This window comes from Peromyscus maniculatus, chromosome 2 (assembly GCF_049852395.1).
Source record: "Peromyscus maniculatus bairdii isolate BWxNUB_F1_BW_parent chromosome 2, HU_Pman_BW_mat_3.1, whole genome shotgun sequence".
Classification (NCBI taxonomy): domain Eukaryota; kingdom Metazoa; phylum Chordata; class Mammalia; order Rodentia; family Cricetidae; genus Peromyscus; species Peromyscus maniculatus.
Window position 1 is genome coordinate 109,752,171 of NC_134853.1, and position 25,989 is coordinate 109,778,159.

At 41.5% G+C, this 25,989-nt stretch overlaps 2 protein-coding genes across 2 annotated transcripts; both read left to right on the forward strand.

Annotated features, from left to right (window-relative positions):
• The first annotated feature begins 9,746 nt into the window (after positions 1–9,746).
• On the forward strand, positions 9,747–10,319 carry LOC102920783 (interferon alpha-12-like). The gene has a single exon (XM_006973994.1). It carries the CDS (start codon positions 9,747–9,749, stop codon positions 10,317–10,319), a length of 573 nt encoding a protein of 190 aa, XP_006974056.1.
• A 12,185-nt stretch (positions 10,320–22,504) lies between these two features.
• Positions 22,505–23,077, forward strand: LOC102913047 (interferon alpha-12-like). Its single transcript, XM_006974052.3, has one exon. It carries the CDS (start codon positions 22,505–22,507, stop codon positions 23,075–23,077), a length of 573 nt encoding a protein of 190 aa, XP_006974114.3.
• Positions 23,078–25,989: the final 2,912 nt, after the last annotated feature.

Genomic DNA, 25,989 nt, shown 5'->3' on the forward strand with positions numbered 1-25,989 from the left:
TCACCAAGTGGTGAGAAATCTCCTGGGCTACAACACTGCATAAATTATCCTTTAAAGACTCATTTATTTTAACATTAATTCAATCAACCTACCTAGATGTTTCAGCAAAACAACATGAATTTTATCTATATGCAAGGGAATTTGTGTCTGCATCCATTTGAGTATCTCAGTGTATTTATTTTACTATTTATGTAATAAGTTATTTAAATTAAATCTCGTAGTTTTGTATTTTCTTTAATGTAACAAACTATCACATGCAATAAAATTATTTTGAATCCCATTAAATTTTGCTGTATACAACACTTTTGATTTATTAATTTTGGATCTTTTCAAAATATTTCAATCTTTTTAGTTGGTACTCCAAACCATAAAAATTTTACAAAAAGACAGAGTATTGAAAATTGTACTGGATACAACTGTTCATTGCATAGTGTTTAGACAAACCCTAAATCTGTCCCTCTACTTCTCCCAGTATATAGTATTCTCTGTATGTAAAGCCAGCATACTGCTTGATGGGAAGCCAGTGAATCTTGCTTCTGTCACATTGTGACTTAGTCTTCTTTCACACATGTTTCCCAGAGGAATCCTCCCTCTGACCTCCATGACCTCCGGAACCTTTCATCTACTCTCAACTTCTATGAGTTTAACAGTTTTGGGTTCTAGATATGAGTGAGCTCATGTACAGTGATAGAAACAGATCACAGAAAAGTGATTAGCCTGCCTGAATACCACAGACAAACATACCAAGAAGAAATAAGGAAACCAACCCCATTCATAAGAGCCTCATGAACCATCCCTGAAGTAAATCCTACCAAGAAAAGTGAAACGCCTTTAAAATTAATCCTTTGCAACACTACTATAAGATCTCAATTTTCATGGGTTTTTCATGTCGTCCTCCTCCTCTTCCTCCTCCTCCTTCTCACCCTTCTTCTCTTGGAGCTTCCAGTTTTGCATGGATACAGGGCCATCTCCTGGAGCCTAGGTAGCTTCTTCCAGGGGCCCCAACCCTGAGGACAACTTAATCTCTCTCTCAGAGGCTATCAACTGCCACAGTTCCTCAGCTCGAAGAGTACTTTACTCCATTTTCCAAGCTGGGATTTTGTCTGTCCTGGTCTTGTCCATTCGGTCATAGCCACTCTTGGTTCCTTAGTGCAACTGTCCTGTTGTGTCCGAGAACACTGCTTTGCTGTGGTCAACATCCACTGCCTCTGGGTCTTACAATTCTTCTGCTCCCTCTTCTACAATGATACTTGGGGCAGGAAGTCAGCCCTTTATTTTGTGTTCATGGATCAGTTGTGGGTCTCTGTTTATTGCCATGGACTGTGAGAAGTTTCTGTGGTAAGGGGTAGTAATCCTACAGTAACTCACTCGTAGATATGTAGTTGTCATGTGAATTCAGGTATTGTGACACCACAACACAGCTTTTATTCTTTTGTATCTTCATGGTTCCACATGTGCTCTTTTTTTATTTGTTTGTTTGTGATTTTTTTCGAGACAGTGTTTCTAAGTGTAGTTTTCGTGCCTGTCCTCGATCTAGCTCTGTACACCAGGCTGGCCTCAAACTCACAGAGATCCTCCTGCCTCTGTTTCCTGAGTGCTTGAATTAAAGGCGTGCCCTACCACCTCCTGGTCTGTATGTATTCTAAAAGTGATGCTTCTGGGAGAAACATAACATAAATTTTGTATTGTGTGGCTGGAGAGATGGCTCAGAGGTTAGAAACACTGGTTGTTTTCCAGAGGTCCTGAGGTCAAATTCCACCAACCACCTGGTTGCTCACAAATATCTGTAATGAGATCTGGTGCCCTCTCTCAGCCTGCAGGGATACATGCAGGCAGAACACTGTATATGTAATAAACAAATCTTATAAATAAATAAAAATGTAATTAAGAAAATTTTGTTATGTGTAGAGGATTTAATAGGAATGTCCCCCATTGACTTTTGTGTTTGAATGTTTGGCCCATGGGAATTGGCACAATAGGAGGTACCAATCGTGCCAATCCCCCGTGTTGGAGTAGGTGTGGCCTTGTTGTAGGAAGTGTGTCACTGTGGAGTGGACTTAGAGGTCTTATATGCTCAATCTAGGCCTTGTGTGGCAGTCTCCTTCTGCTGACTGTGGATCAAGGTGTAGAATTCTCAGGTCCTTCTCCAGTACCATGTCTGCCTGTATGCTGCCATGTTTCCTACCATGAAGATGATGGTGGGAAGTGAAGCTGTAAGCCAGCCCCAATTAATAGTTTTCCTTTATAACAGTTGCTGTGGTCCATAATTCATGTGTTTCCATTCATTTGGCTATTTGTCCCTGTGTTTTATCCAACCTTGGTTTCAACAATTCTCGCTCATATAAACCCTCCTCTTTCTTGCTAATTAGACTCCCAGTGCTCCACCCGGGACCTAGCCGTGGATGTCTGCATCCAGATTCCTCAGTCCTTGGAGGGGTTTCTGGCACAACTATTAGGGTGTTTGGCCATCCTATCACCAGAGTAGGTCATGGGCCCCCAACTGGATCAGACCCTCTGAATAGGTGAGACCGTTGATTGGCTTGATCTGTTTGGGAGGCATCTAGGCAGTGGTAACAGGTCCTGTGCTCATTGCATGAGTTAGCTGTTTGAAACCTGGGACTTATGCAGGGACGCTTGGCTCAATCTGGGAGGATGGGACTGGACCTGCCTGGACTGAGTCTACCAGGTTGATTTCAGCCCTTGGGGGAGTCTTTGCCCTGGAGGAGGTGGGAATGGGGGTTGGCTGGGGGGAAGGGGAGGGGGCAGGAAGGGGGAGAATAAAGGAATCTGTGGCTGTTATGTAGAACTGAATTGTAGCAGAAATCTTAAAAGTTCTTATTAATAAAATCAAACCTGAGGCGAGTTATTGGGGTCCATGCTGGTAGATCAGAGAGACAGAACAAGCCATAGCTATCTCACCTCACCGGATCCTCAGCTGGTCTTGTCTCTTCAGACTGGAGGCCTCTGAGTCCTCATCCGGAATGGGTCTCAGCTGAATTACTGCTCAAAAGCCTGAATGCTTAACCAGCCAAAATCTTCTAGTTTCTGGTCCTCACGCCTTATATATCTTTCTGCTTTGTACCACCACTCCCTTGGATGAAAGGCTGGCTTTCTGGGATTAAAGGCGTGTGTCACCATGCTTGGCTATTTCCAATGTGTCCTGGAACTCACAGAGATCCAGAGGGATTTCTATCTCTGGAATGCTAGGATTAAAGGTGTGAGTGCCACCATTTTCTAGCCTTTGTATCTAGTGGCTGTCTGTTCTCTGACCCCAGATAAATTTATTAGAGTACACAATATTTTGGGGAACACAATACCACCACACTGAATGGTATTATAAAATAAAATAAAGGGGAAAAAAGAGTTGCTGTGGTCATGGTGTCTCTTCACAGCAATAGAAACCTTAACTAAGACAGATTGCATTGAACCTGAAGATCCCTAGGATATAGAGTCACTTTCAGAGCATCATTGTATATAATCAACATAGATCTTTTCCACTGAATCTTAGTAGGTAATGTTATTGCTGCTCCTGTCTCATGTGGATGACACACCGGTTTCTTTCTACAGCTTTCATTTCCAATGACATCATATTTTTTGCTTCATTGCCATGGACAAAATCATGGTTTTCTTCCGAGGACAGAAGAAAAGAGAAATACAGCGGATATGGAGACATCTATCATCAAACCAACACTTCAAGAAAAGAGAGGAAGAGTGACTGGAAAAGTATAGACAGTTGAAGTACTGAAAGCCTTTGCTGTCTTTGAAAGTAGCCTGAACTCCACTACAATTAGTCCCCTTAGAACTGAGTATTAGCCACTGAAATCTGTAAGGAATTGATGGTTTACAAATACTTTATATAGGGAACAGTGTCCTAGCAAACCACTGAAGGGGAAGTATGTATAAACATATATATTATATATGATGCACTATTTAATAACAGCACATGCTATATATAATAATGTACATATATGTGCACACAGCTTTCTTTCTGATATACTCACAGTCCCTCCCTGCTTTCCCAGACCCCATATTTTAGCCTCATAGCCCGGGTTTCCTCCTCCCTGATATGGGAAGACACAGTGTTTGCTCCTCATTCTCTCCTCATCAACCAGCTCTGCCATTCTACAACTGATATTTATTACATCTTGCTTTCTGACTATTATATTTATGGAAATGCATAGCCACCAGTTGAAATAGAATATGAAGCAATTCAAGTTTTGTGAGAGAGTTTCCTCTTTTTGTTTTGTTTTATTTAAATCAGAGTGTTCTTCTAAAGAACCATAGCTAACTATGGCCAAAAACAGAGAGGGGTAGGTGGAAGGGTAGGGTGGAGCTAGTAATAGGCAGTGGGAGAGAGAAGGGGAGGGGCAGGGGGAGGAGGAGGGAGAGGGGCACGGACAGAGGAAACAATCTGCCATGCTGGTAAGCATTTAGAGAGGAAGAGAGCTCCCTACAGGCCATCACTTTCAAAGAAGAAACAGTTTTACTCTGGTGTGTTTTCTTTAAAAATTTTATTTCCCAGAAGAGTTTTTCTCCAAAACTAAAACAGGAATTTTCCCCTGAAAAACTGACATCACTTTGGAAGACTCAATTCCCTTCACTTCTCATCTAAGGGAGGGAGTACCCTCCCAGGTCCACAGGGGTCATGCCTTCTGGACAGTGGTCTGCTCAACATGCACAAAAGAGTCAGTAAGGCTTTTTCCCCTCTAGTCTTCTCTAGAGGAGGTTCTCTGGAGAAGGAGGAGTCTGTGTGTAGTTCCCTCAGTTGATAACTACAACCAAGCTCTGTGTCTGACCTCACATCATTTTGACCAGTATGTAAAGCATTTGTAATGTGTCATGTAACTGAGAAAACCATGTCCCAGCTAGGAATGATGTAAAATAATGTCTGAACACTCAAAGCAGATTCTCCCTCCGCTGCTCTGCCTACTGAGACCAGCAACACTGGGCTTGGGAAATGCACTGACTTATGACTGTTGTTTAAAGAGTGACTTCAAAAGTTCAGGTTACCTCTCCAAGATAGATCATGTCACAAGGGGCAATCTGAATCCTTGTTACAGACAATATTACAGTCACTCTTAACTGGTACAGAGTGAACTAGTTCTGATTCACACTGGATTGAGATCTGTTTTTGGCAGGGTCACAGATCAACAGCCCAGAGTATCTTCACCCAACATCCCCTTTGGATTCTTCAGGACATATAAGGGAGGAAGACAATGCCATCTGTAGGTACAGCTACAAGAGTAACCCTAGAGATTCATCCACTTCATATATACATATATAATAATTTGGGAATTTTGCATCATGCACCCCAATCCTGGACCCTTCACAGCACTCCCATATCTATCACTCACCCCTTCAGCATTGACCTCCGACAGAAATTAATTAAAAACAAAATGAAACAGACATAAAAATCCACCTCAATCCACTGTCTTTCCCACTTCCTCAACCCTTCTTCATTTGTCCTAATGACATCAGGAGATTCAGTATGTTACAAAGTATACCTATTTCTTCAATCAGCCTCACCCTCACATGTTCTTTGCAATGAGTCATTGGTCTGGTTCAAGACGTCTGGCCTCTGGAACACCATCATCACTGGACCCTACATATAGAAACTCTCCTAATATCCTGTTATTGCACCAAGTCAGTCATAGAGATCCTGGGGTTATTGCTGTGTGATGTTCTGTATGATAAAACTGTTGTTCTGATTGGTTAATGAATAAAATATTGATTGGCCAGTAGCCAGGCAGGAAGTATAGGTGGTACAAGGAGAGTAGAGAATTCTGGGAAGTGGAAGGATGAGGCAGAGACACATTGCCAGCTGCCACCATGACAAGCAAGATGTAAGGTAGCAGAAGGCCAAGAACCATGTGGCAACTTATAGACTAAGAGACATGGGTTAATTTAAGGTGGAAGAATTAGATAGAAAGAAGCCTGCCACGATAATACAGTTTGTTAGCAATAAAAAAACTCTGTGTATTTACTCAGTTGAGTCTAAATGATTGTGGGACAGGCCGGTGAGAGAGATTTGTCCTGACCATGGGGCAGGCAGACTGGAGAAAACTCCGGCTACAGGTTAATGTTCTGTAGGACCAGTCATCAGGTCATAAATGGGATAGATGATGAGGGGGGCAACCTAAGGTCTAGGATGTGGGTCTAAGTGGTAGCTGAGCTCCACATTTGGGAAGCTGGGACCAGCCTCCTCAGGTTGTGGTTAGAGACAGCTTTCCTACACCAATTCCCTTGGGGCCTCCTCTCCAGTGCCCGCAGTGAGGGGTGTGGTGCTATACGTCCCAAGAGGAACTGAGGCAGCTCTCCTGTTGCAGTGTCCAGTGAGGGGCAGGGCTAGTCATTCCAGGATCAGTGAAGGGCAGGGTGGGCTCAGCATGGCCCTTGGATTTCAACATGTACAGTTCTTATGGACCTCTGTGGTGACAGTGGCCATGGACATCAACACAGACACCAGTGCAGCAGGACTATGGACCCAGACATGGCCTGCAGGAGTAACTCAGGTCAATATGTCTCATCAACTCCTTCTTAAGAGTAACTTGTCAACTACAAATTCCTTCCTCCTGTCAGGTCTAGCCACTCAACTTCATAGTCAGGAGAAAGTAGCCATTGTCACTTTGTTTGTGGGACATGCCCACATGAAGGTTGCCATGTTGGAGTCATCAGAAGAATCACAGGAATAGATAAAGGATTATCCAATATATAGGGACACACACTGTGGAGTGCGTATAAGGGGAAAATTGATTGATACCAAGTTGATCTGCAGAGCTTGTAATTGTAGAAGACTTTGTCAGGGAGTATGATTATGGATAAACCAGAGTCTGTGTGTCATTGTGCAACATCTTTTAGACATGACTTTCTGCATTCTTTCCTTGGTCCTTATTTTGAAGGTAACATTAATAACCTTTATGTTTATATAATAGAATAAATTACTTTAAAGCAGTCCCATACTATCACCATGCCCAGAAATTATGTACAGCCATATCATTTTCTACATGTTAGATATAATAATCTGCTTTGGTTCAATAGAATTGTGGAATCAAGAGACAGGAATAAAGAAACTGACACAGGACCGTGATGTGAGGAGAGCATCTTAGTTAGTTTCTATTGCTGTGAAGAGAAACACGAACATGGCAACTCTTGAAAAGCAAAACATCTGGGGATCCTTCACACTCTGACCTCTGGTCATGTGTTTACTGCTGAACACAAAAAACTTTCAAATGAATCTACTGAAACCATAGCAGTGATTTTCAAGGATTTATGAGGCTAAAAATGAAGCAAAACCACACTGTGTGTGAGTACTGATGTCATCAAGATATGGTGAGCAATCTCAGGAAATGGGGCACAAGAAGTGGGCTGAGGACACTGTACCACAGTGCAGCAGAAAGTTGTTGCTATTGCTTCCCCACTGGGATGACAACACTTCCTTCTTTTGATTTCATTTCAAGTGACACCACAATTTCAGTTCAATGCCACCAACAACGTCAGTATCTTCTCTCTAGGAAAGTGGGGGGAGGGAAAGTAACAAAATATTCAATGCAAAGAAAATTCAAGAGACAAATAACATCCACCATGGAGCCTCCATCACCATACAAAAATTAAATGAATAATTATACACATTGGCAGTACTGAACCTCTATTATGTGGTAGAACCCCTCAAGGCTCTTCTGCTCTATTTTCAAATAGACAAAGACAGAGTGTGTGCAGTATCCACTACTAAAGTAAAACTGAATAAATATCTGTAAGTCCAAACTTCTGGGTAACTAACAGGCAATCAGAGGCACTGCTATCACTGTGTCTTTTGGTCTGTATTTCCACCTCCCAACTTCAGGCACAGCAAGCACTCAGTGAAAAATATTGATCACAAAATAAGTATGGGGAAAAAAATTCAAACACTTATATCTTACAGGGACAAACTGGGATATTTACACTTTACTACAGACCTTAGAGTCTTCTGATGTTGACATCTGGGGATTCTTGAGATTCTGACCTCTGGCCATGTGCACACTGCTCAACAGAAAAGCCATTCTGATGAATCCACTGAAATGAGAGCAGCTACCTTGTTGGATATAGGGCGCTAAAAAGCAAACAAACACCACAGGTTGTGTGAGTGCTGATGTTATCAAGATATGGTGAGCACTCCCAGGGAGTGGGGTACAAGAAGATAGCTAAGGAGACTGTAGAGATGGCTGACAGGTCAAGAGCACTTACTGATCTTCCAGAGGTCCTGAGTTCAATTTCCAGAAACAACATGGTGGCTCACAACCATCAGTAATGAGATCTGGTGCCCTCTTCTGGCCTACAGTCACATGTGATATATAATAAATAAATAAATAAATAAATAAATAAATAAATAAATAAATAAATAAATAAATAAATAAATAAATAAATAAATAAATAAATAAATCCTTTAAAAGAAGAAGAGGAAAAGGAGGAGAAGAGGAAGAAGAAGAGAGCCACTGTGGGGCAGAGAGTGTGAGTCTACTCAAACTCCACAGAAGTCACAGGGCAAGTAGAGAAAAGGCAGCAATCAGGGATCACAATCTTTGAGTCAGACACAGCTAGAAAAATACACATGCTGTTTTGGGTAATTGGCTTTGGTAGAAAGATCCTCCATACAGGAATGGTGGGCAGAAAGGGAGATGTATCTATGGATCCTGACTTTGAAGGCACTGTGAAGCACAAACCCAGACTGACAAAATAGGTCCATGACTGAGAGAAATTTCAGAGACACACTGTTAACAGTAGAAGTCACAATGGCTATAACACAGAGAAGCCCCGAATGGTCTTCATTCAGACGAATGGTCTCCTGGAACACTAAACGGCATCCCTTCCCATCTTAAGGTCAGAGGACACCAAAAGTGGCAAAATTACACCAAAACTTTTCGTTAGAGCAAAGCATAGATGATACATTTTCATGAGTTTTTTTGAACATATGTGTGTGTGCAGCAAAGATGTGGAGTGAGAGAACAACTTCCATGAATAAGATTTCTGGTCCCACCATGAGTTTGAGGGATGAACATGAATATGTCCGTCTTGATCAGGAAGCTCTTGTTGATTGTACCATAATAACCACCAAATGATCATACAAGAAATAACTAATATAGAATACAAACCAAATTTGAGCCTTCATCTACTTAAGAACTCAAGTTATTAAGATAACTAGAGTAAAATAACTCAAACTCGCAACCCAAACCAACACAGACAAGAATATTACATGTGCCATTGTTTCAAATAACACCTGTAGACTCACAAAAATTAGTTGAAACAAAATTGACATTACAATTCAAGTAGCTATATTAAGAAATATATGAAGCACAAAATTCAACTGCAGCATGAAATTCAAGAAATTTCCAGGCCAAGTATTAGAGGTACGGTTTTATGCTTTACAGACAAGTGATTTCACACAGGAAAAGTATATCTGTAATATAAATATCAACCACAATTTCTTTCAGGAATAAACTCTAGAGAAGGTTTGTTGAGGGGGAGCATTAAAATTGGAAACAATAATGAAAATAAAAATGGCAAGAAAAATAATGACCAGAAACAAGCAGGGAATGACTGAAAGAAAGTGAAAAGTACATGGGAGAGTACTGGGAGGGCAATCAGAAAATGGAAACTAGTGCTTTCTCTTATTTAAGACACACAGACCCAGGCAGGATGGACTTCAGAGAACCTAGAGGAGAAGGTTCAGGACCACAGAGCCCAAAGGACCAGCAGGATCTGCCACATTCACAATGGCCAGGCCCTGTGCTCTCCTGACATTCCTTGTGGTGATGCACTACTGGTCAAGTTGCTGTCTGGGATGTGACCTGCCTCACACTCATCACCTCAAGAGCAAGAGAGTCTCCACACTACTGGCACAAATGAGGAGACTCTCCCCTCTCTCCTGCCTGAAGGACAGAATGGACTTTGCATTCCCTCTGGAGAAGGTGGATGCCCAGCAGATCCAGAAGGCCCAAGCCATCCCTGTCCTGCAGGAGCTGACCCAGCAGGTCCTAATCCTCTTCAGCTCAAAGGAATCATCTGCTGCTTGGGAGACAAGCCTCCTGGACACATTCTGCACTGACCTCCTTAAGCAGCTCAAAGACCTGCAAGCCTGTCTGGTGGAGCAGGGTGAGGTGCAGGAACCTTCTTCAAGCCAGGAAGACTCCCTGGTGGCTGTGAGGAACTACTTCCACAGGATCACTGTCTACCTGAAGGAGAAGAAACACAGCCCCTGTGCCTGGGAGGTGGTCAGAGCAGAAGTCAGGAGAGCCCTGTCTTCCTCAGCCAAGCTGCTGGCAGGACTGACTGAGGAGAAGGAGTAAGACCTGAGCCAAAGTGGAGAGGACTCTCCTGGGCTGGGATCCTGTACCTCACTGCTCAGATTTGGCCTTTTCCAAGAACTCTTTGAGTTTGATATCAAACTAGCCTGGATGGTTATCCTAATATTGGGTTATATTGTGTTGATCTGTAAGGGCATTTGCTTATTGATTCAGATGTTTTATTTGTTTGTTGGTTTATTTATTCATTTAATTTATTTATTAGTTCTTCTGCTTGTTTGTTTATCTACATGATTTAATTTATTTTTAAACCATAGATTTTTATATTTCCTTTAAATTTTCAAACGGTTATTCTTAATTTATTTCTTCTATTCAATAAATTTTTTTACTATACATGGTTAATCTTATGTGTCATCCATTAGATCTTTTGAAAACTGTTTGAGGCTTCTAAATTCATTCTGTACATCATAAATATAACACACCTTTGGAGAAAATATTTTGGCCACTCCACGTAGTTAAAAGGATATTTATTTAATGGCGTAACTCACAAATTAAGTAATGGGTAGGTCGCAGGGTCTGGGGAAGGTGTAACGCAGTCCAGCGGTGTTCTCCGGAGCTCTGCACAGTCAATCTGCACCGGTCAGCGTCCCGGCACCGATAGCGCCCAGAGAGAGCGCTGACCCATCCAGCTCTCGGGTCCCTGGGCGCCTCCCCTCGTCCTGCCTCATAGGCGTGACAGTTGCCAGAGTCTCAATGGGGGTTGGAACTTCCAGAACCAAGCTGGAATGGCTACCCACTACATCTCCCCCTTTTTGTCTAAATAAGAAGGTTCTAAACTAATACAAGACTATATACAAAGGAATGGTTATCAAATATTGTCCAGAAATAATGAGAGATAATGACCTAGATAAGATATAACTACAACCAATGCAAACAATATCAAGCAAGAAACACATACTAAAATCCAGAGAAGTATAGAGCATAGGTAAACAGCATGTTATAAAGATCATTCAAAGGTGTCCTATCCTAAAGAACCTGAATCTAATACTTAATATGTTCTATCTAAGATATTATATATACTAAGTTGTAACTATAACTGCTAGTCTTCAATCCCATCAAAGACCTGAGAAGGAACATAATGGTACCTGAGAAATGGTAGATGGATGCAAGCAACTTTCGGGAATCTTGCAAGAGTAGACCAAGACAGCTGGCAGCCTGGACAGTCACCTAATGTTTCTCAGCATTGTTGGTGCATTCAAATTGGCTACAGGCCTAGAGTATCTGACAGACCATTTTCAGAAGCAGGATTTCTGAAAGACCATCTTACCCTGTCTTGGCAGAGTACAGTGGTCTCTTTCCTTGTGTCCCGCTTGTCCAGAAAGGACAGCATTATATTTGTACTGTCAGCCATCAAGGCAAGGGCAGTTCTTTGTCCAGTAGGCCATTTTGTGCCAAAAGACAAACTTCCAAATGGAAATGTCTTAGAAGCCCAACATTCTCTCGGGATCAAATTGGTGCAGCCAGGAGCAATTGTGTCTCACGTCAACAGAATTCTAAGTTATTTAAATGCCATATTCTCTAGGTCTATGAAGTGTTTGAAGATTACCTATCTATCTGAAATATATCTATGTATACCTAGAAAACTTAACTAACATGGCTACAGATATGATTATCAGAGATGACTAATTATTAATCTATTTTTAATTATCCATTACAATTTTAAATGAGTTACATAAACATAATACCTCAAATAAGAATAGAAATATATATATACACAGTATAACAAAATTAACTTCAAGTTTGTATCAATAAACTAAAATTTATACCAATGTAAAACATTTTAAACATAAACTAAAATCTATACCAATGTAAAACATTTTAAACAAGTTCTTCTTTAAAAGTAGGTTCATTAATCTACCCTTTTATCTTATCATCTCTATATCCTCCTATATATCCATATCATATCCCCTTTTCTTTTTTAGAAAGAGATCACATTTATAATCAACCTGTTTTAAATAAAAATATTGGTTTTTTTCTGTCCCACACCAGAGGGCTCTTGTGATTTGGGACACAAGAATCTCTTAACCATTTTTTTTAAAGCAATATGTCTGGGTTTAGAGGGGGAGTGAGCCAATTCCACCTCTAAAGCCAGCTTGGTATATTTGGGAATTTGGGCATAGCATCTCTTACTACTTCCTGCTGGAGGGGGGCGCTGTATCTTATGGGGACACAAAGAAAATTTTAGACCTATGGGGTAGTCCGTGAGGCTGTATTGTGTGAACCAGTTGCCTTGAAACCGCTCTGGATGTTGGATCATCTGGGCCATGGTGTCATCGGAGACCTTTCAGGGGGTCTTGGCTGGTGAAACCTGATGTATCTTAATCTGGAACAAATCCACAGCCTCTGGATTTCTGTGGAAACAAAAGCAGAACCTCTTTTCCAAAGTAACATATCCTTATATCCAAATTTTGAAGTCAAGGTACCTTTAAATTATACATTTTGGCATAACTCAACAGCTTTTGTAATCAAATGTTTTTCTTTAGTTACGAATATCAAAGAGAACATAATCCAGATTCTCTGTGTGGTAGCCATCTTTATGTGGCTTATGTTTTATATTACCTTGAGCCTATTGATTTAAACTGCACCATTCTAAGACTGAAACGGCACTGTGGATGCTGGCTCCGCCCACTTTAGCTTCCCAACATGCCAGTGGTACGTTTTCTGCCAGCTCTGGGAGTCATCAAGTCTCAGAAATAGTGGTCTAAGCTTTTATCAAAGCAGTGTGTGGCCCAGAAACCTTTTTTTTTTTTTTAATACTAGTAAAGACTAAATCTACCACACAGCTTAATGCGCCACTGGCAGACGCCTCATTTCCGCCACACTGCCGGTCAAACGCACCCGCCAGGAACCCGCCAGTGTTCAAACCTGCGTTTTGCGGCGTCTAGCTGCCCGTATGAGACAAGAAGCAGGAACCTGGTTTTGGCTCTGTTTAGAACTGGTTATTAAACATTGTCAGGTTTAAGGTGGAAACTGGAGCCGTTGGGTTAAAGACTAGATAGTTGTAATTTCCTCAGTTATGATAAAAGATAAGTTAGATATAAAACCTTAAACTCACAAATATAAGAGAGATAGGACATCTTCTTTAATATTGTAACTATAATTCTTGCTCGGTAATTGTTTTGTTATATGTAATTTTACCATGTTAAAGTTAAAACCTTCCTTTTTAAAAAAAGAAGAAAAGGGGAAGTGCTGTGGATATCATTCTATATAAATAAAACACTGATGGCCAGTGACCAGGCAAGAAATAGGTTGCCAGGCAGGAAGTAGGTGGGACAAGGAGAGAGGAGAATTCTGGGAAGCAGAAGGCGGAGGGGGGAGACACTGCAGCCACCCCCAGGACAAGCAGCATGTGAAGACGCCAGTAAGCCACCAGCCACGTGGCAAGGTATAGATTTATAAAAATGGGTTAATTTAAGATAAAAGAACAGTTAGCAAGAAGCCTGCCACGGCCATACAGTTTGTAAGTGATATAAGCGTCTGAGTGATTATTTTATATGTGGATTATGGGACTGAAGGGCTTGGGGAACCTGGAGAGAAGCCCTCCAGCAACACACCTGGACTTGGTAGGAAAAAATACTGAAAGCTATGTGCACTGCTTAGACTTAAGTGGTGTGTTCATGCAGCCATCATGTGTTTCCTGTTCACTGATGGTAAAAATCTTACTTCTCTCCATTAGATAGTACTCCTCTGGATGTATAGCCATCATGCTGTACAGAAGGCAACCAGAACACCTTTCTTGTGTTCCATTGTGCCTTAGTCTTCCTGACCAACAATTCTCCACGACATCACTGTCCTCCCATAACTAACATTTGACTTCCGACTTCTATGAGATGAATCAATTGTATTCGAAAGATGAGGGAGACCATGAAACCAAAGTAAAATAAAGCACAAAACAAATGAGGATATTCCTACATACCATTAAAAAAGTGAAACCTGAATGGAGTGTCAGCCCTGTCTTGGTGATGGCTTCAATTGCTGAGATAAAATATCATGACATAAAGCATTTTGAGGTAGAAAAGTTTTATTATAGTTTAAAATTACAGCACATTCCATCACTTAGAGATTTTGCCAGGATCTTAAACAGGGCAGGAACCTGAAGGCAGGGCCTGATATAGAGGTCATGGAGGAACACACTGTCTCCTGCCTTGATGTCTCAGGGCCTGCCCAGCCTGCTTTCAAATACTCATCAGAACCACCTGCCCAGGGGATGGATCAGCCATAGTTTGCTAGACACTTTTACAGCATCATCAGTTATTAATGTGATTTAGAGACTGGTCTCCAGTTTGATTTTGTGGAGACATCTTCCCTGGTGCGATCCCTTCTTCCCACATGAAACTATCCAGGGTCATTTTAATTTAGAATTATCCAGGGTAAAATCCCTTTATAATACCTCAAAAAACATACCCAGAAAGAAATCTAACGAGGGAACTAATGATATTCTTCTAAAAGTACACAGCTCATGCCTCTCAATTTCATTTGTTATCTTTTTTTTTTCAATTTTTTTTATTTTACATACTAAGCTCATTTGTCCTTCCCTCTACTTCTCCTGCCCTCCACTCCCATCCTTCACCCCTTACCATGTCTTCTAATCCTCAGAGGAGGGAAGTCCTCCCTTGGGAGTCAACAAAGTGTGGCATACCAGGTTGAGTATAGCTCCCCACTGCTTCAAGGCTGAGCAAGGTGTCCCAGCATAGGGTTTGGGCTCCCCAAAGCCAGTTCTTGCACTTGGGTCAAGTCCTGGTCCCACTGCCAGGGTCCCACAAACATATCAAGCGACACAAGTGTCAGCAGCATTCAGAGGACATAGGTGGGTCCCATGCAGGGCTCCAGCTGTCAGTCCAGAGTCTCTGAGCTCCCAGGAGCTCAAGTCAGCTGTCTTTCTGTTTTTCCCCATCATGATCTTGACTCCCTGCCCCCTTTGCTACTAGGATCCCATCTCCACCTCTTCTGATGTCCAGGAACTTAGTAGCCCAGTGCTTGGACTTGGATCAATGAATCTGCTAACTGTTGCCAGTAGTGCATGGATACACCGCCATCTAGTGGACACGGGCAACCTCTCAGGGACCCCATTACTGAGGATAACCGAATTTTCCTCTCCCAGCAGCCATCAGTTGAAAATAGTTACTCAGCTCGGGCTGGTATTTCCTGACATCCTCCCTGCTTGAAACTGGGATTTTGTCTGTCTCCATCATACTCAGACTGTGCATGCAGTCACAGCTGCTATAAATAGGGACCTGCAGCTACTATATTGTGTTTACAAACCACTGTTTCCTGCAGTCAGAAAGTGTCTCTGGGAATCCCCATCTTTCTGCCAGCTCTTGTGTAAAGAGTACTGCCCTATGGAAGCCAGGAAAGCCATACTGATCTTTGCTCAGACACCTATTCCCTTTACATTGACCACTTTGAATTGTCTGTGTCCAGTCATCTATTGCCATGAGAACCTCCTCTGAGGAGCACTGACAGATGGACTTATATTCTGTGAGATATGGAAGGTGATGTATAAAATCAGGCCTTTTGACACCACGGCCATTGCTCTTATTCTTGACATTCCTGCTCTCCAGCAGCTTCCTGTTTCCACAGGTATCTTAAGATTGGTGTTGCTGGGAAGAAAATAATTGAAATTTTGAGTGAGATTGCATTGAGTCGGCAGTTCACTTTCCTAAATGCACTCAGTTTGATGTAAAATTACTTTATTTTCTGGCCATTGAACTTTTAAGTTGAACACTCTTAACATTGTTGTTATTGCTTCCCCACTGGAATGACATCACTTCCTTTCTTTTGCTTTCATTTCAAGTGACACCACAATTTCGGTTCAGTGCCACCCACAACTTCAGTATCTTCTCTCTAGGAAAGTGGAAAAAAGAAACAAAATATTCAATGCAAAGAAAATTCAAAATAGAAATGACACCCACAATGGAGCCACCATCATCACAGATAATTTGAATGAAAAATTATGGAGATTGGCAATACTGAAACACTTCTATGTGATGAAATCCCTCAGGGTCTTCTGCTCAGTGTTCAAATTGACAAAGACAGAGTTTGTGCAGTATCCATTCTTAAAGTAAAACTGGATAAATATCTGTAAGTCCAAACTTCTGGGTAACTAATAGGCAATCAGAGGCAATGCTATCACTGTGTCTTCTGGTTTGTATTTCCACCTCCTATCTTCAGGCACAGCAGCACTCAGTGAGCAAATATTGATCACAAAATTAGATTCTGGAAAAATCTCAAATACTTACCTAGTGCAAATATCCTCAGGACAAACTGGGTAATTTACATATCACTGCAGATCACAGGGTCTTCTGCTGTTGACATCTGGGACTTTTTGACACTCTGATCTCTGGCCATGTGTTCACTATTGAACACAAAAGCCTTTCTAATAAATCCGTTGAAACCAGCACAGCCTTCTTCTAGCACTTATGACGCTAAAAACCAATTAAACACCTCACTGTGTGTGAGTGCTGATGTCATAGTGTGTAGCATAAGGATAAAACTGTTGTTAATCCCAGATGGGATAGTGTGTAGCATGGGCACAAAACTGTTGTTAATTCCAGATTATCAAGTGCAAAAGAGAGGCAGACTGGATGGGATTTCATATCCTTAAAGGTCGCCTTCAGGAGGAAACCCCCTGTGGCCTCACAGGGGGCCATTATCCATCAGCCTGGATCCCCACAGTGCACTGGTTCAGGCATGCTCAGAGCTATGTGAGGCCCCAGGCAGCTCCTGCCTTCTGCATGCCATGTTGCAAAGTTTCTACCAGAGGCTCCCTGCAAGGGGGCCTGGCCTCAAACCTGCCATGTCTGGCCCCTTGGTGCTCATGGCCTGCCCTAGCTCCCAGCAGCTAGGTGGCACCTCCAGTTCCCATGGCAGCCCCTGGGCCACCAGACTGCCACTGCCAGACATGTTTCACAACAGTGCTCTCCCCATCTGCTGCTGCATGTGCTCTGGGTCAGAGAGCAAGGAAGCAATAGGGGACAGAAGTACTCTCAGTCTGTCCCAGTTCAACCAAAGGGACCCTCTGTCCCTTCTGCTGGTCATCCGGCCCCAAAAGCTGTCCATGTACAGTTTTTATCTGGAGTCACAACACATGCATAAACCAGGCATAAAACATGCACACTTGTGGCCACATTTCTCACACATACACACATTTATATAGGCAGGACATTCCAACAAAAAGGCAAACAATTTTCCCAGGGATACAGTGTCATCTGATCAACTCAAAAACTCTAAAATAAGAGTCTACAGTTCTTGTTAGTCAGGAAAAGAACAAAATTATAACACACAAGACAACAAAACAGCTCTCCTGGCACCTGGAGACAAAACCACAGGGAAGATACTGGCCTCGGGCCTTCCCGGTCTATACAAATCAAAATCAGATACAAATCAACCAAAGGAATTCAAACTCATCCAAAGAACCTTCTGCAGGTACTTCATTACAAAAGGATATTCAAATGAAAATAAGCAAGAAAACACAAACACAATCACAGAATCACAGAAAACTTGTTGGCCAGCGTCAAGCTCTAAGGTCAATGTTCTCAGCTGGCTTGAGGGATCGTGGCAAGCACCCAGATGTTATGCCAAGATGGAGATGAACCCCTAAAGACCACCAGAGACCAAATCACTTATGTAAGAGACCAAACCACTTATGTAAAAGTGAAGAGCCTTTATTTTCAAGCTTGAGCTTAGACTTTGTGTCCAAAACAGCAGTAAGTGAGAGCAGAGAGCCCAGAGCACAGGCAGGGTGGGTATTTTTTTTTTTTAATCATAGCAAAGGTTGGAGTGAGGGCATTTCCATGGTTCAGGACCCTGAGTGACTGACATTTGTCTAGGGATATAGGGAATGTTTGAAATGTTAGCTATTTTCCCTTAGATACAGACCCCATTAGGTGGGGTTAGCTTATTGCTTTTCCTGGGTCCAGGTGTTTCCTGCCAGAAGCTCTCTCTGGACCTCAAAATCTGTCATGGCAGCTGTGTGGTCAAGCTATTTTGCTCTCCACCACACAATTAGATGATTTGATATACCCATCTCACACTTCTCATTCTTTGGTGATAAAACCATTACCTTTCTCTAGTATAGAGTACTTTTCTGTATTTATATAACCAGCCTGCTGTGCAGTAGTAAGAATGTCTTGCTCCTGTCAAATGGTGACTTAGTCCTCTTTGACCAAATATTACTCAGACATTCTTGCTCCTGACTTCCCCGACCTATTTCTACTGTTCTACTCTCAATTCTGTGGGTTTAACTAAAAACAAATATATTTCACATGAACAGCTAGAGATGAAAGCAGTAATCTTCTAGGATTCATGAAACTTAAACCCAGAGGCCATGACTTCCAGTATGACTTCTGAAGTCATTCTTGAAGCACTCTGTCATGGAGTAAGTACAAGAGGGAGGGCTGAGGATGAGATTTCACTGTGCAGCAGAGAGTGGTAATGAACATGAGAGCTACTGAGTAAGTCCCATGGTATTAGAAGTAACACCATCCTGGGGTCAGACTCCACACACACGTACACACCAAGGAGGAACCAGCACTGCAGGTCTGGGTGATTGTCACAGGTTGAAGAACACTGTAGACCTCAGTGCACAGGGGGTGAGCAGAGAGGGAGGTGTCACCACTGATCCTGACTTGGAGGGACCAGAAAAAGCACAGCCATGTGGGTCTTGAGAGGGACAATTTATTCCTGAGACGAGAAATGTCAGAGAACCCCTTCGTAATGAGTCATCTGTGGAAATAAAGAGGAAAAGCACCATCTGGTTCTCCATTCCGAAGAGAATGTGCTATGAAGGCTCTGACCAATAACTACCCAGTTATGGAAGAACAAGTGTCCATGGAATATCTCTTTCCACTTAAAGTAGGCAAGAAAAATATGTTGTAAAACTTATCCCTCGAAGATAAATACCTACATATTTAACGAATTAAAAAACTCAGTGTGTGCTTTTGCACATACATATGTGTGCATGTTTTTATGCACAGACACAAAATTGTGTTCTTGAAATGTAGGGCTATGTTGGTATTTTATTTGTACTGAAATGTGATTTTATTTGTATGTTAATAAGTAAAGTTGCTTGGGGGTCAGAGCTAATTGCAAGCCATAGCAGAGGCTGTGCATTCGTGGCACATGTCTTTAATCCCAGCACTTGGTAGAAGAGCTAGGTAAATCTCTGTGTGGTCAAGGATGAGGGGTGGGCTGGGGGGAAGGGGAGGGGAACAGGACAGGGGAGAAAAAGGGAACCAGTGGCTGATATGTAGAACTGAATGGTATTGTAAAATAAAATAAAAAGGAAAAAAATAAGGATACAGTCAGCATTGAAGACACACGCCATTCATCTTAATACCATAGAAGACCTGGAAGGCTGTACAATCAGGCAGTGATGAGGCCGTCATGTGTTTGGATTTACAACCAATAAGAAGGCAGAACAGAAAGACTATATAAAGACAAACACACAGGAAGTAGCTTTCTTTTTCGGAGAGGTCTCTTGGCTACCTGCAGTAGGCAGGTAAGGCTCTTAGCTCTGAAATCTTGGCTTTCTTCTTTACATTGGTTCTGTGTTTCTTATTTAATAAGACTGTTGGTTACATCTAGAGGACTGATGAACTTTCAGACAGAGGCACATGCTAAAGAACTCTGCTGTCAGTAGACCATCCGTATGAACATGCTTAACAGATTCCTACATTTCTTTCACCTTTTTAAACGTTTGAAATTCACGTTAGTGCTGTTATCCATGTGCATCCACAGGAATGACAGAAAGACAGACTTCCTGGATAAGGATTCCAAGACAGACATCAGAATGCCAAGGACTGAGGGGGAGGAAAGGGCACTAGGAAGGTTCTGCACAACCAGGGAAAGCATCCCCAGGGTCAGTAGACACAGAGATGAGGGGACATGTTTCCAAAGAAATTATCAACAGTAGAGAAGCAAATATTGTAGGTAGATGCAGTTTGGAGGTGAGGGGAACAGTGACTCTAATGTTCTCTACACAGAAGGGCTTTTACATAACATAAAACAAATATAACATTATATTTTGTGGTTATTGAAATTAATAAATTTATTATTTACAGAATGAAGACAAAGGATTTGATGTTCCACACACACAGAAATGACCCTGCAGATCCCTAGCTGCTGTAGGAGACGTTGAGGAGCTAGAACTGCTTCTCTTATGATTTGACACAAACATTGTTTATAGGGACTCAACAATGCTACAGTGTCCTGTGCATGAGGATAAACATCACATGCTGATTAAAATGATTATAAATTTGGTATGATTGTATAAGTACTCATGGCACAGTATTTGAGAACCTAAGCCTTTGAAATCGAGTGTTCAGACACTTTACCCATGTGTGGTTTGGATCTGGAGTGTCTCTCAAGGTTTCCTGTGCTGGAGGCTGGTACTCATAGGAGCAGGGTTCACAGGGAACATGCGAGCCTTCATCATCCTCAAGGAACAAACTGTATCAGTGAAAGCCTGCTGATTGTTGGAGATGAGTGGACTACTAGGTAGTGAGGCTTTGCTGGAGGAAGGTTGGGGGCTCTATCTAAGGACACACTTCGTCCCTGTCTGTGTCTTGGCCACCATGAAGTGAGTGACTTGTGAGTCCCATTGTCTTCCTACTATGCAGTGGACCCAAATATCCATGTAGTTAACGTTCAAACTTGTGAGACAAAATAAGTGAAAATTAACCTTTGACATTTTTAATAGCTTCTCAATCTTGTGTATGTGAGTGTGTGTCTATGCAAGTATTTGTGTGTGACTATACATGTGTATCTGTTTGAGTGTGTGTGCATGTGTGTCTGTGTGTATGTATTGTGTTTGTGTATATATGTGAGAAAGTATGTATGCTAATGTGTGTGTAAGGATATGCATGTGTGATTCTGTGTTAGGTTGTGTATGTTGTATATATGGGTGTAATGTGTGATTGTGCATATGTGTGCTTGTACAAATGTGTGTGTGTATGTGGAAATTTGTGCATGTGTGTGAGTGTTTATACTTGTATGGGTTGGGATGTGTACATTGGTGTGTGCTTGTGTGTTTTCATGTATAGCTGTGTATGTATATGTGTTGAAAATCTGTATTAAGTGTGAGAATATGTGTATGTGTGTGTCTGTGGGCATGTGTGTGTGAGTCTGTTTATGTGTGCATATTGTGGGAATATGTGTATATGTGTGCATGTGTTTGTCCATCTGTGAGTTTGTATATGCGTGGATATTTTTGTGTTGGTGTATGTATGTGCATAATTGTGTGATGGTGTATCAATGCTCTCCTCTGTCTGTGAGTATGTATCTGTGTTTGATGGTATGTGTGTGAGTGTGTATTTCTGTGTTAGTGTGTATTTGTGTCATGGTTGTCATTTGGGGGGCTCTGTGTGTACCTGCATACACTGAGTGTGTGTTTGTAGGCACAAGGTTGTCAAATTGTGAATGAAGTGATTAGAGCCCACCTTATAAGAGTCAGATTCTTTATTTCAGCAATGGGTTCTAGGAATAAAATACAGCTCATCAAGCGTGAAGAGCAAGTCTTCACTCACTGAGACCTGATGATGGCATGACAATCATTGGATGAATAACTAAGATACACTGTTAATTCAATTAACATTTGATATAAATTAATAGTAGAATTAATGAATGCAATTTGAAGAAAATAAGTTTTAGTCTATAAACATTAGAAAACTTTAAAGTATACCATTGCATCAATACTTTAACTTAGGAACACATTTTGCATCATACCATACATTATGACAAATATTGATTTAAATGATAGAAATAAAAAATATAAAATGAATTACAATAACTTTCAAATACAATTTTTAGAGAAATATTTTGACTTTACAATACATGTGTACATTTCAAAAAAAGGATGTCTACTGTGGAGTAATAGTTAATGATAATTCTATTTAGAAAAAAAACTGTAAAACAGCTTTCTGAAGGCATCAGTGAAAGAGGAAGCAAAGATGAAAACGAAAATGGCTTAAATAAATTCCCAAAAGCAATCAGAGAATAAGTTAAAGAAAGTGAAAAGACAATTGGGAAATAAGGGGAGGGCATTCAGAAAATGGAAAGTGGTGTTTTCCCCTATATAAGACAGATGCACACAGCATTGTCTTCAGAGACTCTAAAGAGCAAGGTTCATGACCACAAAGCCCAGAAGACCAGCAGCATCTGCAACATTCGCAATGGCCAGGCCCTGTGTTTTCCTGATGATCCTGGTGGTGATGCACTACTGGTCAAGCTGCTGTCTGGGATGTGACCTGCCTCAGACTCATCACCTCAGGAACAAGAGAGCCTTCACACTCCTGGCACAAATGAGGAGACTCTCCCCTCTCTCCTGCCTGAAGGACAGAATGGACTTTGCATTCCCTTTGGAGAAGGTGGATGCCCAGCAGATCCAAAAGGCTCAACCCATCCAGGTCCTGGGTGAGTTGATCCAACAGGTCCTCATCCTTTTCACCTCCAGTGAATCATCTGCTGCTTGGGAGACAACCCTCCTAAACACCCTCTGCGATGAGCTCTACCAGCTGCTCAATGACCTGCAAGACTGTGTGATGGAGCAGGTGGAGGTGCAGGAACCTTCCTTGAGCCAGGAAGACTCCCTTTTGGCTGTGAGGAACTACTTCCACAGGATCACTGTCTACTTGAAGGAGAAGAAACACAGCCCCTGTGCCTGGGAGGTGGTCAGAGCAGAAGTCTGGAGAGCCCTGTCTTCCTCAGCCAACCTGCTGGCAGGATTGACTGAGGAGAAGAAGTAAGTCCCCAAGGGGTGAGAACTCTCCTGGGCTACAACACTGCATAAATTATCCTTTAAAGACTCATTTATTTTAACATGAATTCAATCAACCTACCTAGATGTTTCAGCAAAACAGCATGATTTTTATCTATATGTAAGGGCATTCGTGTCTGCATCCATTTGGGTATCTCTGTGTATTGTGTGTGTATTTATTTTACTATTTATGTAATTTAAGTTATTTAAATTAAATCTCGTAGTTTTGTATTTTCTTTAATGTAACAAACTATCACATGCAATAAAATTATTTTGAATCCCATTCAATTTTGCTGTATACAACACTTTTGATTTATTAATTTGGTATCTTTTCAATATATTTCAATATTTTTAGTTTTTACTCCAAACCATAAAAATTTTACAAAAGGACAGAGTATTGAAAATTGTACTGGATACAAGTGTTCACTGCATAGTGTTTAGACAAACCCTAAACCTGTCCCTCTACTTCTCCCAGTATATCGTATTCTTGGTATGTAAAGCCAGCATACTGCTTGGTAGGAAGCCAGAGAATCTTGCTCCTGTCACATTGTGACTTAGTCTTCTTTGACACATGTTTCCCAGAGGAATCCTCCCTCTGACCTCCATGACCTCTGGAACCTTTCATCTACTCTCAACTTCTATGAGTTTAACAGTTTTGGATTCTAGATATGAGTGAGATCATGTACAGTGATAGAAACAGATCACAGAAAAGTGATTAGCCTGCCTGAGTACCACAGACAAACACATCAAGAAGAAATAAGGAAATGATCCCCATTCATAACATCCTCATGAAACATTCCTGAAATAAACCCCACCAGGGAAGTGAAAGGCCTCTAAAATTAATCCTTTGCAACACCACAATTCCCTCTCAATTTTCATGGGTTTTTCTTGTCCTCCTCCTCCTCTTCCTCCTCCTCTTTCTCACCCTTCTTCTCTTGGAGCTTCCAGTTGTGCTTGGATACATGGCCATCTCCTGGAGCCTAGGTAGCCCCTCTGAGGGGCCCCAACACTGAGCACAACTGAATCTCTCTCAGAAGCTATCAACTGCCACAGTTCCTCAGCTAGAAGAGAACTTTCCTCCATTTTCCAAGCTGGGATTTTGTCTGTCCTTCCTTGTCCATTCAGTCATAGCAACTCTTGGTTCATTAGTGCCACTGCCCTGTTGTGTCCGAGAACACTGCTTTGCTGTGCTCATCATCCACTGCCTCTGGGTCTTACAATTCTTCTGCTCCCTCTTCTGCAATGATCCTTTGGGCAGGAAGTCAGCCCTTTATTTTGTGCTCATGGATCAGTTGTGTGTCTCTGTTTATTGCTATTGACTATGAGAGGTTTCTGTGGTAAGGGGTAGTAATCCTACAGTAACTCTCTTGTAAACATGTAGTTGTCATGTGAATTCAGGTATTGTGACACCACAACACTGGTTTTATTCTTTTGTATCTTCATGGTTCCATAAGCCCTCTTTTTGTTTGTTTGTTCATGATTTTTTTTTGAGACAGGGTTAATCAGTGTAGCTTTGGTGCCTGTCCTGGATCTTGTTCTGTACACCAACCAGGCTGATCTCGAACTCATAGAGATCCACCTGGCTCTGCTTCTTGAGTGCTTGAATTAAAGGCTTGCACCACCACCTCCCGGTTCATATGTGTTTTAAAAGTGATACTTCTGGAAGACACATAACATAAATTTTGTATTATGGGGCTGGAGAGATGACTCAGAGGATAGAAACACTGGTTGTTTTTCAGAGGTCCTGAGTTCAAATCCCACCATCCACATGGTTGTTCACAAACATCTGTAATGTGATCTTTTGCCCTCTCCCAGCCTGCAGGGATACATGCAGGCAGAACACTGTATATGTAATAAACAAATTTATAAATAAATAAAAATGTAATTAAGAAATTTTGTATTGTGTAGAGGATTTAAAAGGAATGTCCTCCATTGTCTTGTGTGTTTGAATGCTTGGCCCATGGGGATCAGCACGATAGGAGGTACTGCCTTGTTGGAGTAGGTGTGGCCTTGTGGGAATTGTGTCACTGTGGAAGTGGACTTAGAGGTCTTATATGCTCAAGGTAAGCCTTATGTGGCAGTCTCCTTCTGCTGCCTGTGGATCAAGGTGTAGAATTCTCAGGTCCTTCTCCAGTACCATGTCTGCCGGCATCCTGCCATGTTTCCTATCATAAAGATGATGGTGGGAACCGAAGCTGTAAGTCAGCCTTAATTAACTGTTTTCCTTTATAAGATTGCTGTGGTCATGGTGTCTCTTCACAGCAATAGAAACCTTAACTAAGACAGATTGCATTGAACCTGAAGATCCCTAGGATATAGAGTCAGTTTCATAGCATCATTGTATTTAGTCAACATAGATCTTTTCCACTGAATCTTAGTAGGTAATGTTGTTGCTGCTGCTGTCTCATTTGGATGACAAGCCAGTTCCTTTCTTCAACTTTCACTTCCAATAACATATTTTTTGGTTCATTGCTACAGCCACCATCAGGGTTTTCATCCTAGGAAAGAAGTAAAGAGAAATACAGCTGATGTGGAGACATGTATCATCGAACCAACACTTCAGGAAAAGACAGGAAGAATGACTGGAAAAGTATAGACAGTTGAAGTACTGCATTTCTTCACTGTCTTTGAAAATAGCCTGATCCCCTCTACAATTATTCATATTGGAACTGAGTATTAGTCACTGAAATTAATAAGGAATTGATGGTTTACAAATACTTTATATAGAAATCCTTGTCCTGGCCAACAATGAATGGGAAGTATTTATAAACATATATATTATATATGATGCACTACTTAATAGCAGCACATGCTATATATAATAATGTACATATACGTGCACACAACTTTCTTTCTGATATACTCACAGTCCCTCCCTGCTTTCCCAGACCCCAATCTTTT

Coding starts and splice junctions, on each gene's coding strand:
- LOC102920783 (XM_006973994.1), top strand. CDS start 9,747: ATGGCCAGGCCCTGTGCTCTCCTGACATTCCTTGTGGTGATGCACTAC.
- LOC102913047 (XM_006974052.3), top strand. CDS start 22,505: ATGGCCAGGCCCTGTGTTTTCCTGATGATCCTGGTGGTGATGCACTAC.